Source organism: Diadema antillarum, unplaced genomic scaffold, assembly GCF_040938485.1.
Source record: "Diadema antillarum isolate AM-2024a unplaced genomic scaffold, OU_Dant_1.0 seq00000338_RagTag, whole genome shotgun sequence".
In the NCBI taxonomy this organism is placed as follows: Eukaryota; Metazoa; Echinodermata; class Echinoidea; order Diadematoida; family Diadematidae; genus Diadema; species Diadema antillarum.
In genome coordinates, this window is record NW_027271351.1 from 1,958,215 (window position 1) to 1,976,546 (window position 18,332).

Genomic DNA, 18,332 nt, shown 5'->3' on the forward strand with positions numbered 1-18,332 from the left:
CGATAGAAAACTGGGTTTTTGACAAGAAAAGTACCCATTCTATAAATCAAATGACGCACAGGTCTTTTCGTGCGTCAGTCGGAATATAGTGTGCATGCGGTAACTATGGAATTTAGCCTAAACCCACTCGGCTTCGCCTCGTGGGTTAAGCATTCCATAGTTACCTTATGCACACAATCCCGACTGACGCACTCAGACCTGTGCGTCATTTGTATACTAGTAACATTCCTTCATATTGATGTCAATTCTTACCTGGTAAACATCTTCTACAAATATCATATTTCTCACATGATCAGAGCGTTAAGATAGATTTCAATATTTTTGAGAAAAAAAAAAAAAAAAATCTTGTTTCCAACACGATCAACTTCTGATTTTCTTGCTTGACACCAACAACCAATGCTATTAAGCTCATTACAGTTTTCAATGTTTGCAGAGCATGCTTACAGCGTCAGATCACTATGCTTTGTTAGATTCATTCAACGACCGACCACCACATGTGATCTGTCACTTCAGAACTTTGAGAAAAATCGCAAAATATTGATTTTCCTGTATCAAAATTGTATATTTGAATTGATTGTTTTTTACGTGGCTACAAATGAAGCAAACAACTACAGGACTGATAGCCTAAAGTCCTCTTTAAAGGGATGGTATAGTTTTGGTTGTGATGGAGATTCAGGTTTTAACTTTTTTGAGATAATTAGAAACCACTTATATGAAATATTAAAGAGCATACAATTCTACAAGGAATTCAAAATTTATTTGATAATTGGTTTTGAAATAGTTGAGATATCCACAAGCAAAGTAAGACAAAGTGGTCATAATAAAAGGTGGGTTCCACCTTTTATTAGGACCTCTTCGTTTTTGGATATCTCAGGAATTTCAAAACCGATTTCCATCAAACAAAGTTTAATTCCTCTTAGAATTGTATGCTCTTAAATATTTGATATTAAGTGGTTTCTAATTATCTTGCCAAAAGTCAAAATCTTAATCCCCATCTCCACCAAACCTATATCATCCCTTTAAAGGACTACTAGGCAGTGAGGATATAGTGCCAGGCTTTGGGGCACAACTGCTGACAGCCAGAGGAATTGAACCAGCGACCTTGGGATGGATAGCCTGTGGTCATGTCCATTGAGCCAAACAGCTCCTGCTTAAGTCTTCCAGATATTAAGCCTTCCTCTAATACATAATCTACCTCACTTCATTTACAAAATTCATATAGAGTACCAAAGTGTGATGTCACAGCCATTCATCACCATGGTAACTGGTTCATACAGTCATCCAAGACATTAAAATGCACCAGACAAAAACTACTGGAACTTGATACTGGCCTTGAAATGCACATTACTCTTTAAGCCAGGCGAGATACGTTTGAGAAGACAAGTCATCTTAAAGTATAATTCAATATTCCACACCATGCACAAGATGATTTTTCATACACAGAATAAAATCAAGCAAGAAAAATCATAGAAGTTTCATCCAAATCTGATCTCAAAATAAGAGAATCATGGACTTCTCCAAATTTCAAATATTTCAAATTAATTCGATGAAAATTCTGCTCAACTCTTCATGACTTCAACAGAGAAAGGCAACAACTATGAGCTCTGGATTCTATATGCGAAAGAGCTGTACGTGGAAACCTGCAGAAAATTCTGTTCTTTACAGTGGAATAAATGAAATGGTGACTGGATAGAAAAACATCAAAGGTATGTTTTGATTGCATCACAGTTGAGTATAAAAAGGAATGACATGCATAATTTATTGTATTTCACTTTCCCTTGTTCCTTTCAATTCACACATTTCAGAACACATAAAAAAAGTCCCCTTGCCCATGCGCATTACATTTAAACACATTTACAAGGCCACTGAACATCACATATGTCTTCATCACTGACCTACTGTTGAGTTGAACTGAATATGGCATGTACCAGATCTATGGGAGACAGCCATATCTCCGATGCTACTGGTTACTATGTCGGTCGAGAAAGATATAAGACCATTAAGGCACCACTTGCGATATACCGTTAACACCCGTATCTTTCTGAACAGATGAATTGCTCACTCTGAACACATCCCTTTTCTGCAAATTTCACAACCGGTCATAGGAGTGGCGGCCAATTTGCACAGCATGCCATGCCCAGGGAGGGGACGGGGATGGGAGTAGGGGGATTTAGGGCGGTCTCTCACTGAAAGAGCGCCCTCATGTCATCCAGGCTCTTGTAGAGGTGGTCCATGAAGCGCTGGGAGTTGGTATTCGGGCAGGAGTGCTTGGAGGAGACGTGGAAGTAGATGCGCGTCTCCTCGGGGATCATGTAGGCCACGCCATAACCGGAGTCGGAGACGGGTGCGAAGCCGCCGCCTGGACACGACTGTCGACGGAGAAAATGGGAAGAGCTTGAAAAGTTACTTCATGCAGGCGCAACAACACATGTCACTGGGGACAGCAAGTGCAATGAGTGAGTAGTGCTTCAAGTGAGTACACAGCTGAATTCAGCATGCAGGTAGGGGAAAAAAGCCATTTATACCACATACTTTGCTTTGTATTCTCAAATTTCTTGTTGTTTTTTTCTTCACTGACATTGTTTTAAATTACTGCAAATGGTCTGTAGTTGCTTTGGGAAAATATCCTCAAACGACGTTAGAGTCAGGGAGTTATTTGAGCATATCATCTTGACCATTAAACCCTCACCTACTGACATGGGTCAAATTAAAGAACAAGCTCAAGGAGTTGTTACCATACTTCATATATCACTGCCAAATAAACAGTCATATTATTTGTGTCAGCACCAGCAGAAACTGTATAAAGTTTTGGATATAAGTTTGATCATTGACACGGGTCTTCAAAATGTCACTCATTGACAAACTTTTACACAATTATGAAAGCTTACAATGTGATTTTTTTTTTCTTCAAAAGTACAGTGACCTTTGACCATGACCTTTTACACTACCATGTCATGCAAATTGCTCATCCTCATTTAACCATCTTCCAAGACTATAACCACCAGACAGCTAAAAATGTCTTTACGTTTTAGCCAAGATTCAGCAACCTTTGACCTTTTGAGGGATTTTACCCCAAATAAAATCAGCACATCTACGCCACGAGTAATATCCCTGGGCTGGGCTAGGCACCAAGCAAATATTTGTTGGAGTGATAACAATATCTGGGACGAATGGTCCAACGGATGGACAGCCAGCTGGAATGTTGTTCCTTTTGCACCCTAGGAGATGGAGGCAAATAAATCGGGCTGCTTTCATCAGAACAAAAACCGCACTCAGAGAAGGAGACTTTCTAACCTTGTCCTTGTAGCCGGGCTCATTGACATTCACTCTGCCCAGCATCTGGCTCTGTGGGGTCTGACTCGTCGACAGTGTCCATGGCAACGAGAGGGCGGTCTTCAGGAATTCACTTTCCTGTAATGATGGGGGTGGGGGGGGGGGAATACACTGGGTAATCATTAATGTGCAGAGATGACAGGCAGTATATAAGGGATTTGAGAATATGAGATCATTACACACATGGTATTGTCACAGAAAATAGAATCCTAAGAGAATTGATCAACACAAGCAGTTAACTCTCTAACTCTACAGGAAATTACCATATCTTTCAGGGGTGGTATTCTGAGACTGTTTTATCGTTGTTGTAAGTCTGTCATAACAAATCGGTATTCTGAACTCCGTTTTATCTCTGTTGTAACTTCTGTTGTAACTTGCGTTTTATCTCGCGCTCTCCTTGCCTGCGCACACCATTGTCTTGAGGTATGCACATGCACGTAACTTTGTGCGCAAACCTATGCACCCATTAGATTAAACGGTATTCTGAAAACTGTTTTATCTTCTGTTCTAACTCTCACCACGTGGAAACTTATGCTTCTGAGATAAAACAGGGTGGAAGATGTTTTAACTCTGTTGTGACTTTCGTTTTAACTTCTATTAGATAGTGTGATTTATTCAATCAATATTGTGGTATGTGAGTTCAAAACAAGCAACAATAAACACAATATAAACACAATGTATGTACAAAATGGCAAAAGTTAAAAGCAGTTTGACAAAATGTAAACTCATTCTACAATAAAATATTTGGTAACAGTAAACTTGCAAGTGTACACGCGTAGCATGTATGCACATAAGTAAAAACACAAACACATGGATGCCTACAGAAAGGTTACAGGCACCGCCGGCAGTTTTGTCTTAATATAAGCACTAAAACACACTTATATGCAAACTTTCCTTCACCATGCAAAAGACCTTCTTTTAGAAAGTTTCCTCTGGATTATCCTCAATTTTTTATATACAATATAACAAGTGAAAGTCATTTAACTCTAGTTATGAAACTGTTTACGATTATTCATCTTTCAAAATAATTTAACAGTTTTTACATGATTTCACTATCTTCACCAACACGAATTCACTTTCAGTACCTTTGGATGTTTCAAAAAGTATCTAATAAGCGCTTGTTTTACGTGAAATTTCAAACAGCGGACATTGGATATTTTCCAAAACATGAAGACGTCAATCAATCTTCTGAATGCCTTGAGTGCCGTTAAGAAACAATGAATAGTTAGCAAAACACGATAAGCGTGATAATTTCCCATCTGTCTGATGGAGAAGCCTGTAAAAAAAAAAAAAAAAATGACTTACAACACCGTTAAAACAGTTTTCAGAATACCGATTTACAACTGTTTAAGCGGTGTTGTAACTCACAGACTTACAAGTTACAACAGAAATAAAACGGTGTTCAGAATACTACCCCAGGTTATTGCTTAAGCAGGGCTCGACACTAACGGTGGCCCGGTGGCCCGGGGCCACCAAAAATGAAAGTCGGGCCACCAAATTTCAGAAAAGGGCAAATTTGGTGGCCCACCTCGGGCCACCGAAGTGTGTCAATAAATTCGTAACTTTTTGCGCCGGAAATGCATAAATGCATGCAGTGAGTGTGCGACTTATCAAAAAAAAATGGACTTTTATCAATGTTTTTTTTTTTCGGGCCACCAAATTTTTCTCTCGGGCCACCAAAAATTTGAAATTGATGATTTTGGTGGCCCCATCGGGCCACCGAAAAATAAAGTTAGTGTCGAGCCCTGGCTTAAGGAAACAAGATGCCTGTAATACTATCTATCTCACATGTAAACACTGTCCTTCATGATGGCTCGTACTCTGCTATATTAAAAACCTAGAAAGGACAAATTCAAATTACAGATTTCACTTTTTTTTCTTTTTGTTGTTGTTGCTGTATCTGGCTATATCAAAGTGAAAAAAATATGTCATGAAGAAACCTGGGTCCCGTTTCATAAAACTTGTGATCAGTAACAACTAGCCACATTTCTACAACAAATTTGTTCTCAGCCAATCAGATGCTAGGATTTCAGTAGCTTATAACAGCTATTGTAATTTGCTATTGATAACAAGTTTTATGAAACGGCGCCCTGGGTACCGTTTCATGAAAGTTGTCAGCACTGACGAGTTGTCAGTCTCTGACAATTACCATAGTGACTGTCAGCAACCAGAGCATCTCAGCCAATCACAACCAAGGATTTTGCTGAAATTATCAGAGACTGACAACTTGTCAGCGCTGACTAAATTGATGAAACACCCCCCTGAACTCACCAGGTTGGAGCCTTTACAGGCCACATAGAGCGCAAACAGGTGTCTGTCCACCCCGCGGCCGTTGGTGCAGTCACGGAACATCGCCTGGTGATTGTTGATGGTGCGTTGTAGCAGCCGAATCTTTTCCTCTTTACTCACAGAACCATCCTCCATTGCCCTTTAGTGAAAAAAAAAAAAAAAAAAATGAAAATCATTCATCTTCATTCTGATAATCTTATTTTTGGTGGGGGGGGGGGGGAGGGGGGAGGGGGGAGGGATCATTCACACTCATATAATCAATACAGATGTTTTACCCTTTTTTCATAATTCATAATTCTTTAGAGTGTGCAATGTATCTGCAAGTTGCATCATATAAAGGCTCTGCCCACTTACAAAAATCTTCCATGGCTGTATTCGATCATATTCAAAATCACTCATTAGGTGATCCGAGAATCCTCTCGGATCACCTTCTGTATCTGTACGGATTCTTTGGGTGTTCTTCTTTTTCTTCTTCTTTATTTCTCCTCAAAAGTTGTGTATCGATTAGCTCAGAAAGTGCTCTTCCTATCAATTTCAAATTTATACCATATATGTATCATGTCCCAAAGACGACAAATTTTATAAAATCATAGTGATCAGTCAACCGTGACGTCACTATGACGTCATTATATGAAAACACATTTTCACTCCTATCTCATTAATGGAATGGAATTTTTCAATGAAATTTACGTCACATATAGTTCAAGTCAAGTTGATTCTACTCATGTTGTCAAAATTCATCTATACCCTTAAAACATGCACGTACGCGCGCGTTGAAATATTCGTATCCTCCAATCGAGCTCAAAATTTTTTTGCACACGTTTCAGACCATTTGGAGCATTTTTTGAAAAATTGAAAAAATCGGACAGACGCGTACACGCGCGCGCACATACGCACGCACAGCTCATATGCAATAGAAATTTCCCGTTTTTTCACTTTGATCGGATGTCTAAAATGTCAAGGAATATTTCTACCACGTTTCAAGTCAATCCGACACAATATGACATCATACGGGCCCGTCAAAGTTGGAATTCCGCGCGTGCGTCAATGGCGATATACAGTGCAACAATGCCAAAAAACCGCCAATTTTAAATCCGATTTTACTCGTCGGGATGGACGGTGACCCCCAATTTTCTTTACATATTTTGAAAACTGATGAGTTGTACATGTCATTTTATGGGTTGGCAATACTGAAAAAATGATTAAAAGATATCTAATTTCTTAATAAAGTAAAAAAAGTAAATTTTCAAAATGACGTCATCAAATTTCAAGTTCATTCGAGCGTATCTCACTTATCCTTTGCCAATTGTCACCTAAATTTCAGTATGTCGTAGCTTGTTAAATTTTCTTTCATTAATGTACTAACACAGTTTTGATTGGATGACGGCATCACCTCGTAAAAATGGATAGAAAGTAACCTTGTCAAATTTGACCAGTTTACGTGTTATCTCTATGGGAGTGCAGTTTTTCTGGAAATGAAAATTGACATGACTATCTTTATCGAGCACTAGCTCACTTATGCTTCGGTGAATTTCTCCCAGATTTTAATATGTTGTAGCTGAGACTTTGGGCTATCATAAATGTGCCCTTCGTTTTTTCATACGACGTCAGCATCACGTCGAAAAACTTGGTTGAAATTAAAGCTTATCTTCGATGTATTGAGATATTTCTTTCTGTCTGCAACTTTCTTTGCAATAACTCAAGAAAAACAGCCCCTATCACCCCCATATTTTTCTTGTATCTTGGTGAATACATGTCCTATCTTTCCCATATTTTGCACACGCCAAGACCATGTTACAAGAATCATTTAACAAAATAATCACTTTTTGCTCAGATGCCATCTTGTCTGTGCAAAGTGGGGTCAAAGGTCATATGCACTTTTTTCTGTATCTTCGTTATGACGTGTTATCTCTATGTAGACCGGGGGCCCAGAAGATTTATTCAGCTGAAAAGGGTCACACTTTTTAATGGTCTCATCATATAAGGATGTGTCCAAGGGTCAATAAAATGAATTGCTGGCAAGTCGCATCCTGTACCGTAAGCCTAGGGACCACAAAAAGGGACCCCGAAAAATGGATTTATTCAGCCGAAGGGGGTCACAGACAAAAGTTGGTGGATATTGTTCCTTTGGGTGTACTTATCATGAAAACAGCAATGCCAGCTATTTTATCCTGTACGGGGCCCCAGACAGTAGCCCCAAAGGGCCCCACAAATATGGTGTTATTCAGCTGAAAAGGGTCACGGCTAATTTCTTTTGCAATGGAAGTAGTTCCCATCAGAGATATTCAAAACACCAAAGCCAGCTATTTTATCCTGTACGGGGCCCCAGACAGTAGCCCCAAAGGGCCCCCCCCCCCCATAGGCCTACGTACAAACACACACAAACATTGATTTTATTCAGTTGAAAAGAGTCACGGCTAATTTCTTTTGCAATTGAAGTAGTTCCCATCAGAGATATCCAAAACACCAATACCAGCTACTTTATCCTGTACGGGGCCCCAGACAGTAGCCCCAAACTGCCCCACCCCCCCCCCCCCCCCCCCATAGGCCATACAATGTACGTACAAACACACACAAACATTGATTTCATTCGTGCAGCTGAGAAGAGTCACGGCTAATTTCATTTGCAATGGAAGGAGTACCCATCAGAGATATCAAAAACACCAAAGTCAGCTATGATAGCCAGTACGGGGCCCCGGACAGTAGCCCCAAAGGAGCTCCCCCCCCCCCCCCCCCACACACACACACACACACATTAGTTTCATTCAGCTGAAAAGAGTCACGGCTATTTTTTTTTTTTTTTTTGCAATGGAAGTAGTACCCATCAGAGATATCCAAAATACCAAAGCCAGCTATTTTATCCTGCACGGGGCCCCAGGCAGTAGCCCCAAATTACTCCCTCCCCCCCCCCCCCCCCCCCCACACACACACATTGATTTTATTCAGCTGAAAATGGTCATGGCTACTTTCTTTTGCAATTGGAAGTAGTAGGCATACTCATCAGAGATATCCAAAGCACTAAAGCCAGTTATTTTATCCTGTACGGGGTCCCAGGCAGTAGCCCCGAAGTGCACCCCCCCCCCCAACACACACACACACACACACACATCAGTTTCATTCAGCCAAAATGGGTCACGGCTAATTTCTTTTGCAATGGAAGTATACCCATCAGAGATATCCAAAGCACCAAAGCTAGTTATTTTATCCTGTACGGGGCCCCAGACAGTAGCCCCAAAGTGCCCCCCCCCCCCTCTCCACATACACACACACATACACACACACACACACACACACACACACACACACACACACAACACACACACACACACACACACACACACATACACACACACACACATACACACACATTAGTTTCATTCAGCTGAAAAGGGTCACGGCTAATTTCTTATGCAATGGAAGTAGTACCCATCAGAGATATCCAAAATACCAAAGCCATGCAGTTATTTTATCCTGTACGGGGCCACGCACAGTATAGCCCCAAACACGAGTACTTCTTTTGCACTGGAAGAAGTACCTAGCAGAGATATTCAACACACCAAGGCTAGTTATTTCATCCTGCACAGAGCCCCAGACAGTAGCTCCACAGTGTCCCATCCATTATACATGTACTGTGAATCAGCTGAAAATGGTCTTACAAATTCTTTTGTAACGTTAATATCAGGGCCTACTGAACAGAGATATCACAAACACTAAAGCAAGTCATCTTATACTGTATACGGGGTCCCATAGGTTACAGTAGTAAAACACTCAAAAAAATTTGCAAAGGAAGCATACTTCTGTATAGTGCACAACCAAGATGACGATATTACGAAAACCAGTCATTTCATCTTGTACTGGGCCCAGGTTACAGTAGCCATAAAGTGCCCCTCCCCCACATAATTATTATGACATCATTTAGATGAAAAGAGTCATAGTTGCTTTTCTTTTACAATCGAAGTAGGCCTTAGTTTACATCATAGATACCCAAAACATCAAAGCCAGTTAGGTTTTCCCAGCCAATTTCGCACTTTTGTTGGTTCATTTGATAGAAGGTTCGAATTCGTAAAATGGGTATTCAAATTGGCTGGTACTCTCTAAAAAAAAAATTGAGTGAAAATATTTACTCTTAAAGGAGTGAATACAAAAAAGAGTGAATTTAGAGTGAAATTGGAGTGAATTTTGAGTGAAAATGTACATTTTCACTCGTTTTGGAGTGACCTCAGGGATCACTCCTAAATCTTTGAGTGATCCCTGAGGTCACTCCAAAACGAGTGAAAATGAACATTTTCACTCAAAATTCACTCCAATTTCACTCTAAATTCACTCTTTTTTTGTATTCACTCCTTTAAGAGTGAATATTTTTTAAGACAGTACCCTACGTTCATTCAAATTCGCCTTGACTTGCCGAAAATGGTATTTTAGTCATTAAATTTCGCGAAAGACAGTAAAATTCCAAACGTGTTCATTCAAATTGAAATCATGCTATTTCTTTGTTTCAGATCATTTTAACATGTCTTTCTATGTGTGTTTTCGTTTCATCTATAAATTACTGTTATAAGGGAGTAAAAGTATCATATTTCTTATCTAGTATAACTGGATTTGGTTGTTCTGTAACCAGACTGGTAACGCTCCTTCTCTTTCATATACATGACCATAAGGCCTAGGCCTATACGTGTACCAGTAATGCAGAATAACTTCATTTTTTATAGTCATGACAGCACAATAGATACAGACGTATATCTCTAGAAGACATATAAAGAATTATTTAAAAAAAAAACATTTGAGGATCATAACCTTGACTTCTTGGAACTGGCCGACCGCTCGTAATAAAGCGCTCGTAACGGCCAGATAATTTGTGGCTTCTTACTTCTTTGGATTCAAAAAGCACGTTAAAAAAAAATGGTGTCAAAGTCTCTTAAACGAATACGAAAACATGAAATGCTACGATGCTTACAAAACAATAACTACGATGAAAGAAAATAAGGAAAGAGGCCAAGCATGAACACATCTGTTTAAAGGGACTGTACAGTACTGGTTGAGATCTAATTTCAGGTTTCTAACATTTTTAGGTGAGATAATAAGAAATCTCATTCGAAATATGAAAGAGCATGCAATTCTATGAGAAATTCAATGTTTATTTGATAAAAATTGGTTTTGAAATGGCTGAGATATCCAAAAAAGAGCGATTCTAATAAAGTGTGGGACCCACACTTTGTAACGATTGCTTTGTTTTACTTTGTTTTTGGATGTTTCAGTCATTACAAACCCGATTTTCATCAAATAAACTTTGAAATGCTCTTAAAATGGTATGCTCTGTGCTATATCATAAGTGTTTTCTGGTATCTTGCAAAAATTTAAAAGCCCAAATTCTCATCTTAACCAATACTGTACTATCCCTTTAATTGACTGCAGAACATGTTAAATTAGATGGCCAGAAATCAATTTGAATGAACGAGCGCAGCATGTAATCACGTGACTATATCATTATGAATTTATGAATGAAAGGATAGTGGAATGGTACTTGTCTTATATATGGATATCAGTTGAAAAAATGTTATTTAGAATAAGGTTAGAGGTAATGTGAATGTTTCAAAATAAATTTGAATGAAGAGATTAATATGACATTGAACTACCATGTCATCTAGGCAAAATTTTTGCTAAATTTAATTCAACATTAAAGAATTCGATTAAAAGAGGTGCGATATTGGCCCGGATGCAGGGCCCTTGACAGGTATAGCCCCAAGGTATTTCCACCCCATATGAATTAAGTGTTTTTAGGTGAAAAGAGTCATGTATGCCTATTTTCCTTGGCAGTAGAATTAACAGCTGAGATACGTAAAACACAAACCCATCCACTTAAGGGGCCCCCAGCCAGTAGCTGGAAAGTGCTCCCGTATTATTTTATTCTAAGTGGAAAGAATCACTGCTATAATTTCTTTTGCAATGGAAGTAGTACTCAACGAGGTATCAAAAACACCAAAACCAGTTATACAGCGGTACGGGGCCCCACGGAGTGTTCCTAAAGTGTCCCCACATGTAATTCCACTATCAAGATCTGCATCCCGATCTATTCATTCTGTCAGATCGGGAGAGAGCGGCAAAAGTGTACGGGGACCGGGAGCATCGTATAGCAGCAGCCTTTGGGTGATGGGGTTGGATCTGGCAATTTTACAGATCGGGAAGAAATTTTGAACTGCTTCAAAATTTCTTCCTCATCTCCCCATCAAGATTGACCTATTTTGAATCGTAGCTCAAACGGGGAGAGAGCAGTGACAGTGTAAATACCGCGGGATGAGCGTAACAATTCCAGGTTTTTCTGACCGTATAGTAACAGCGGCACAAAAACGGGAAATACAGTCTAAACTAGACACCGACGACATGGTCCCGCTGCTGCGCCGCTTTCTTGATCAAAGCACGACCTTCCCGCTTTAACGACGCTCTCACTAAGTTCTCTACTCTCGTATAAAATCAAGGCCTGTTCCTACGACGCTTCATTCCTGCTTCGATAACGCTGTTGGCCGCTTTAGCTACGCTGTTCCTACGCTTTCCCAGACTCAATTACGCATGTCTTCCGCTCTCGCCGCTCTAAAATTGAACGTAGCCGATACGCTGGAAAATGTTTGCCAGAACAGCAAAACTAATGATGATGAGGAGGACGCGTTGTCATTGTCGCGAAAATGAAGACGAAGGAGCGCATATTTAGAAATGCGAACAATAAAGAGAATAAAGCAAAACACTTTGGAGCTACTGTCTGGGGCCCCGTGCAGGATAAAATATCTGACTTTGGTATTTTGATATCCGATGGATACTACTTCCATTGCAAAAGAAATTAGCCGTGACCCTTTTCGGCTGAATGAAACCAATATATATATATATGTGTGTGTGTGTGTGTGTGTGTGTGTGTGTGTGTGTGTGTGTGTAGGGGGCACTTTGGGGCTACTGTCTGGGGCCCCGTACAGGATAAAATAACTGGCTTTAGTGCTTTGGATATCTCTGATGAGTACTACTTCCGATTGCAAAAGAAAGTACGGTAGCCGTGATCCTTTTCAGCTGAATAAAATCAATGTGTGTGTGTGTTGGGGGGGGGGGGAGGGGGAGGGGGTAAGGGGGCAATTTGGGGCTACTGTCTGGGGCTACTGTCTGGGGCCACATGCAGGATAAAATAACTGGCTTTGGTATTTTGGATTTCTCTGATGGGTACTAATTCCATTGCAAAAGAAATTAGCCATGACCCTTTTCAGCTGAATGAAACTACTATTGTGTGAGTATGTGTGTTGGGGGGGGGGGGGGGGGGGCACTTTGGGGCTACTGTCTGGGGCCCCGTACAGGACAAAATAACTGGCTTTGGTGTTTTGTATGTCTCTGATGGGTACTCCTTCCATTGCAAATGAAATTAACCGTTACTCTAATCAGCTGAATAAAGTCAGTGTGTGTGTGTGTGTGTGTGTGTGTTTGTACATAGGGCTTATAAGAGGGTGGGGCACTTTGGGTCTACTGTCTGGGGCCCCGTACAGGACAAAATAGCTGGCTTTGGTGTTTTGGATATCTCTGATTGATACTCCTTCCATTGCAAAAGAAATTAGCCGTGACTCTTTTCAACTGAATAAAATCAATGTTTGTGTGTGTTTGTACGTAGGGCCTATGGGGGTGGGGCCCTTTGGGGCTACTGTCTGGGGCCCCGTACAGGATAAAATAGCTGGCTTTGGTGTTTTGAATATCTCTGATGGGAACTACTTCCATTGCAAAAGAAATTAGCCGTGACCCTTTTCAGCTGAATAACACCATATTTGTGGGGCCCTTTGGGGCTACTGTCTGGGGCCCCGTACAGGATAAAATAGCTGGCATTGCTGTTTTCATGATAAGTACACCCAAAGGAACAATATCCACCAACTTTTGTCCGTGACCCCCTTCGGCTAAATAAATCCATTTTTCGGGGTCCCTTTTTGTGGCCCCTAGGCTTACGGTACAGGATGTGACTTGCCAGCAATTCATTTTATTGACCCTTGGCCACATCCTCACATGGTGAGACCATCAAAAAGTGTGACCCTTTTCAGCTGAATAAATGCTCTGGGCCCCCGGTCTAATGGGAGGGAATTTTTCTAGATGTGAAAATTGACACGATTGTCTTTATCGAGCACTAGCTTACTTACCCTTCGGTGAATTTCTCCCAGATTTTAATATGTTGTAGCTTATTATTTGCTCTTTCTGTTTTGTTCAATCATAGTTTTGATTGGGTGACGTCATTACCTCGTAAAAATGGATTGAAAGTAACCTTGTCAAATTTGACCACTTTACGTGTTATCTCTATTGGAGTGGCGTTGATCTGGAAATGAAAATTGACATGACTGTCTGTATCGAGCACTAGCTCACTTACCCTTCGGTAAATTTCTCCCAGATTTTAATAGGTTGTAGCTGAGACTTTGGGCTATTGTCATGTACCCTCCATTTTTTCATACGATGTCGGGATCACGTTAAAAAACTTGGTTGAAATTAAAGCTTATCTTCGATGTATTGAGATATTTATTTCTTTCTGCAAATTTCTTTGCAATAACTCAAGAAAAACAGCCCCTATCACCCCCATATTTTTCACATGTTTAGTTCGTGTCATGTACATTATTTCATAAAATAACAACTACTTGATCGGACACCATCTTGGGTATGTAAATTAGGGTCAAAGGTCATAAATGTTTAATCCTGTATCTTGGTGAATACATGTCCTATCTTTCCCATATTTTGCACACGCAAAGAGCATGTTACAAGAATCATTTCAGAAAATAACCAATTTTTGCTCAGATGCCATCTTGGGTGTGCAAAGTGGGGTCAAAGGTCAAATATACTTCATTCTGTATCTTCGTTAGTGTATACGGAATTCGGTACCAAAGATGGCAGGTCTGACTCCCTTTTCTAAATGAGAATCCAAACATCACACGGCCAATGTCCCCTAAACGCAGATGAAACATTTATGGTCATGCCTATTGGGATCAGGACGTAAATCATTGATTTCCAAATAGATCGGATCACCTAATTTGTCAGTGTTGACAAATTCCAAGTCTAGTCCTAATTTTTGTTGTTGTTGTTGTTGTTGGTGGTGGTTTTTTTTTTTTTTTTTTTGGGGGGGGGGGTCATTTTACATTGTATAACCACACATCTTCAAGTCAAAGAATTAACCTTAAATTCTCACATCATGCAGAATTTGGCAGAAAGCGAACAAATACTTTTAAAGATATCATTGAAGATCAGAGATATTAAAAAACTGTAGTGTGAGTGAGGCAATGTTTTATTTCTCAAACACTGACAAGACTGCAACAATTGCTAAAAAGTATGTGTATAAGTATGGTTTTGGTGTACTTCTTATAAAACCACTGCACTAATACTGCAATGCATTCATCCTTCATTTGTTAGTACTGAAAAAATAAAAACTTAGATGATGATATGGGAATCAATTAACTACTAAGCACAACACCTGTCACTTTACCATCGTTTTCACTCAGTATATCATGTGCCAGCAGTGACCCTAACTTTGGGGGGGGGGGGAGGGGGGGGCATGTTGCAATTAAGAATACTTCTTAATCTTCTAAACCATACACACACACACACAAAAAAGAGGTTAATTTGGGATGGGCTTGGATCTTGGCACTCACAGGACAAAGTCTTTGCACTCCTTGGTGAAGGACCTCACAGTCTCCGTCCGCCCCTCACGGTACAGGCGAAGGGCGCAGGACTCGTACGTCAGGGCAAACTTGCCGCCCGAGTCCCGATAGTAGGTCAGCTGGAGAGCCGTCTGGATGTAGCCGTCGGGACTTAGCTGGAAAGATTATATATCATTAAAAAAAATATCATTATGGCAGGTTTATGAGCCATTCAACAAAATGAAGGCTCTGTGGTGGAGATCTACAAGCTTTTCCTAGAAGAAGTATGGACTACCACTATAAAGACAGAGGGTGTGGCCATTTTTCCACACACTGTGGCAGTTAATGCCTGATGTCAGGAAAGAAAGTTGTCTATGAATTTAAACACTCCCACTTTCAAGATACATGGAAGATCCTCTAATCATTCCAAAATGAGCACAAGAAATTTTTATATTCTAAATGTTTTTAAATTGAAAATATATAACTTTATTTGTTTCCCAACAGATTCTAGTCCTCCTGAAAACATGACGCATGACCCAACAGACTCTGGGAAAAGAGGAATTGATATTTATGTTTACTACTTGAGAAATCTACTGGTATACTTTTTCTAGGGGATTAATAATCAATATCACTACAGCAATACTTCATTTCTTTTATTATAGAGAGAATATGAAACTCATTACACATAATGAACATTTAAAGCAACATTTTTTACATTACTACCACAGTCAGAATCATTGAACTTATTAATGTGGTGCAGCATATGGATGTCTGTCTTAGTTTGAAGGACACTAGGGCTAAAAACACAAACTTACCTTGACTTTCTTCATAAATCCCTTCCCATAATGGTCGTGATGAGTGACAATCAAATCAAGGTCAGGCACTTTCTGTTCATTTGAAGAAAATGAGAAAAAAACGTAATTTTGCCAAGTGAGTGATAAGTAAGATTTTGGTCTGCTTCACTTGAATGTGCTACATAATTCTGTAGAAATTAAAGATAATAAAAAGTTTTAGTACCTCAAAAGTTTCCCTGAATTTCCTTGTCTTGGTTTGTGTTTCACGTTAAAGTATGTTGTCTGTGAGAATTACTCGCCCCAAAGTGCTCTCATGTCTTAGTAATCATGCAATAATGGTTTCATACCAGAGCCGTCGCCGTACGGCGTCGATAAATATTGTACGAAACCACTGACTGCGACCAGCAGCGCGCAGCCCATTGTACGCATAGCTAACTGCGACCAGCAGCCCCATATGCATAGCGTAATGGGGCTTCGCATTGTAGCATTCAGGATCCTGATAGAATTAGTATCGCGGGTAAATGTCAACTTAAAATCCAAAAATTTCTTCGATTTGAAGACTTACCACTTAATTTGAAGTATTGAAAACAGCCTTCGAACAACGTTTGGTTCTGCCAATAGTCCCTTTCTTTTCGAATTGATGACTGAATGTGACTCGGTCGAGAGGACCTTGGGAGAGCTACATACACTGACTACTACGGCCGGTGCATGCGCACACAAACATCTTATCCGTTGATGGATTTGAAATTTGTGTGCATGTGATGTGTTCGCATGCACTGGCTGTAGTATTCAGTGTATGTAGCTCTCCCAAGGTCCTCTCGACCGAGTCACATTCAGTCATCAATTCGAACAGAAAGGGACTATAGGCAGAACCAAACATTGCCCGAAGCCTGTTTTCAATACTTCACCTTAATTGGTAAGTCTTCAAATTGAAGAATTGTTGGGATTTTAAGTTGACATTTATCCTGCGATAATAAATCTGTCATGATCCTGAATGCTACAATGCGAAGCCCGATTACGCTATGCGTATGGGACTGCTGGTCGCTATGCATATGGGGCTGCTGGTCGCAGTTAATTGATGATTACTAAGACATGAGAGCACTTTGGGGCGAGTAAGTCTCACAGTGTTAGTTATATGAAAGGTACTTTAACCTGAAACACAAACTAAGACAAGGAAATTCAAGGAAAATTTTGAGGTAACAAAACTTTTTATTATTTTTAATGCATCTTACAAATCAGAAATGCGATTCATAATGTATAAGCATCCTTACAAAACCAAAAAATTTAGGTTAACTTCACATCAAGATAAGTAACCTTTTTCATCGTAAGAACTCATTTACAAAGAAAAGAATTACGGATCTCATTAATCATTTCTTTTATTTGCAAGTAATCATTTGAAAAACACAAAGCAGCAATATTTGTTACATTATAAAACTGGAAGATTAGAATTAATTATGGGACCTTAACTTTCAACAGTTATCCATCTGTAAGCTATAAGATAACTACAAAATCCTGCAAAACCACTGTAATTTTCATGCACTAAAATCACACAAACATAAACAAATATATCAAAACAGATGAAACATAACAAAATAAAATGGGCACTAACAAATGTAGAATGCATATAATAAAACAAAATTCAGCACACATAAACACATGAACAACACATAAATTACACTGAGTCAAACAAACATACATAATTACTAAAATATACAGCTGTACATGAAGTATGACAACAGACAACAGGGTCTACATAAGCAAATAATATAATGCATAAAATATAATAAATAAAATGTAACAGATATAAACAATGTATAACATGAAATGTATGAAATATGTCTTTGTAAAACAAACATACACAAAAATATATAACATTTTATAAAGTATACTATAATCCAACCAACACAAACAAATGTATCATACTGAAACAGCATTCAGCACAAATAAACAAATACCTTGAGGTGTATGTCTCTGGCATCAATGAGTGTCTTGTATAGAGGGTCAATGACCTCCCAGACCAACGGCTGTGGCTGACGCCCGGTCAGACTCTCCCTCGAGCGGGGCGGGGCACAATGACCATCTTTAGTGTACAGGCTGAGGTCCAAGTGCCTGACAAACCATTGATGATGAAATGACAGAAATATTATGTAGGGGGTTCTGGCATGAAGAGTAGCATTTCCTTATCACCCGTCTTTCAATGTAAAATTTTATTGTGGACAAGCCCCTTTATTGGGCATGTGGGGGAATATTTTTTTTGTAACGCCTGGCACAATACATGAAAACTAGA

General features: G+C 39.6%; 1 protein-coding gene across 1 annotated transcript in view; it reads right to left on the reverse strand.

Annotated features, from left to right (window-relative positions):
* Positions 1 to 632: 632 nt before the first annotated feature.
* The window catches only part of LOC139730806 (carnitine O-palmitoyltransferase 1, liver isoform-like), a 52,459-nt gene continuing 34,759 nt past the window's right edge, over positions 633 to 18,332 (reverse strand). The window contains exons 12-17 of the mRNA XM_071641674.1: positions 18,001 to 18,154; positions 16,067 to 16,138; positions 15,264 to 15,427; positions 5,605 to 5,761; positions 3,295 to 3,411; positions 633 to 2,369 (exon numbers count right to left, since the gene is read on the reverse strand). Coding sequence (XP_071497775.1) covers positions 2,184 to 2,369; positions 3,295 to 3,411; positions 5,605 to 5,761; positions 15,264 to 15,427; positions 16,067 to 16,138; positions 18,001 to 18,154 — 850 coding nt within the window. The 3' untranslated portion in view covers positions 633 to 2,183. The remainder of the gene's footprint in view (positions 2,370 to 3,294; positions 3,412 to 5,604; positions 5,762 to 15,263; positions 15,428 to 16,066; positions 16,139 to 18,000; positions 18,155 to 18,332) is intronic.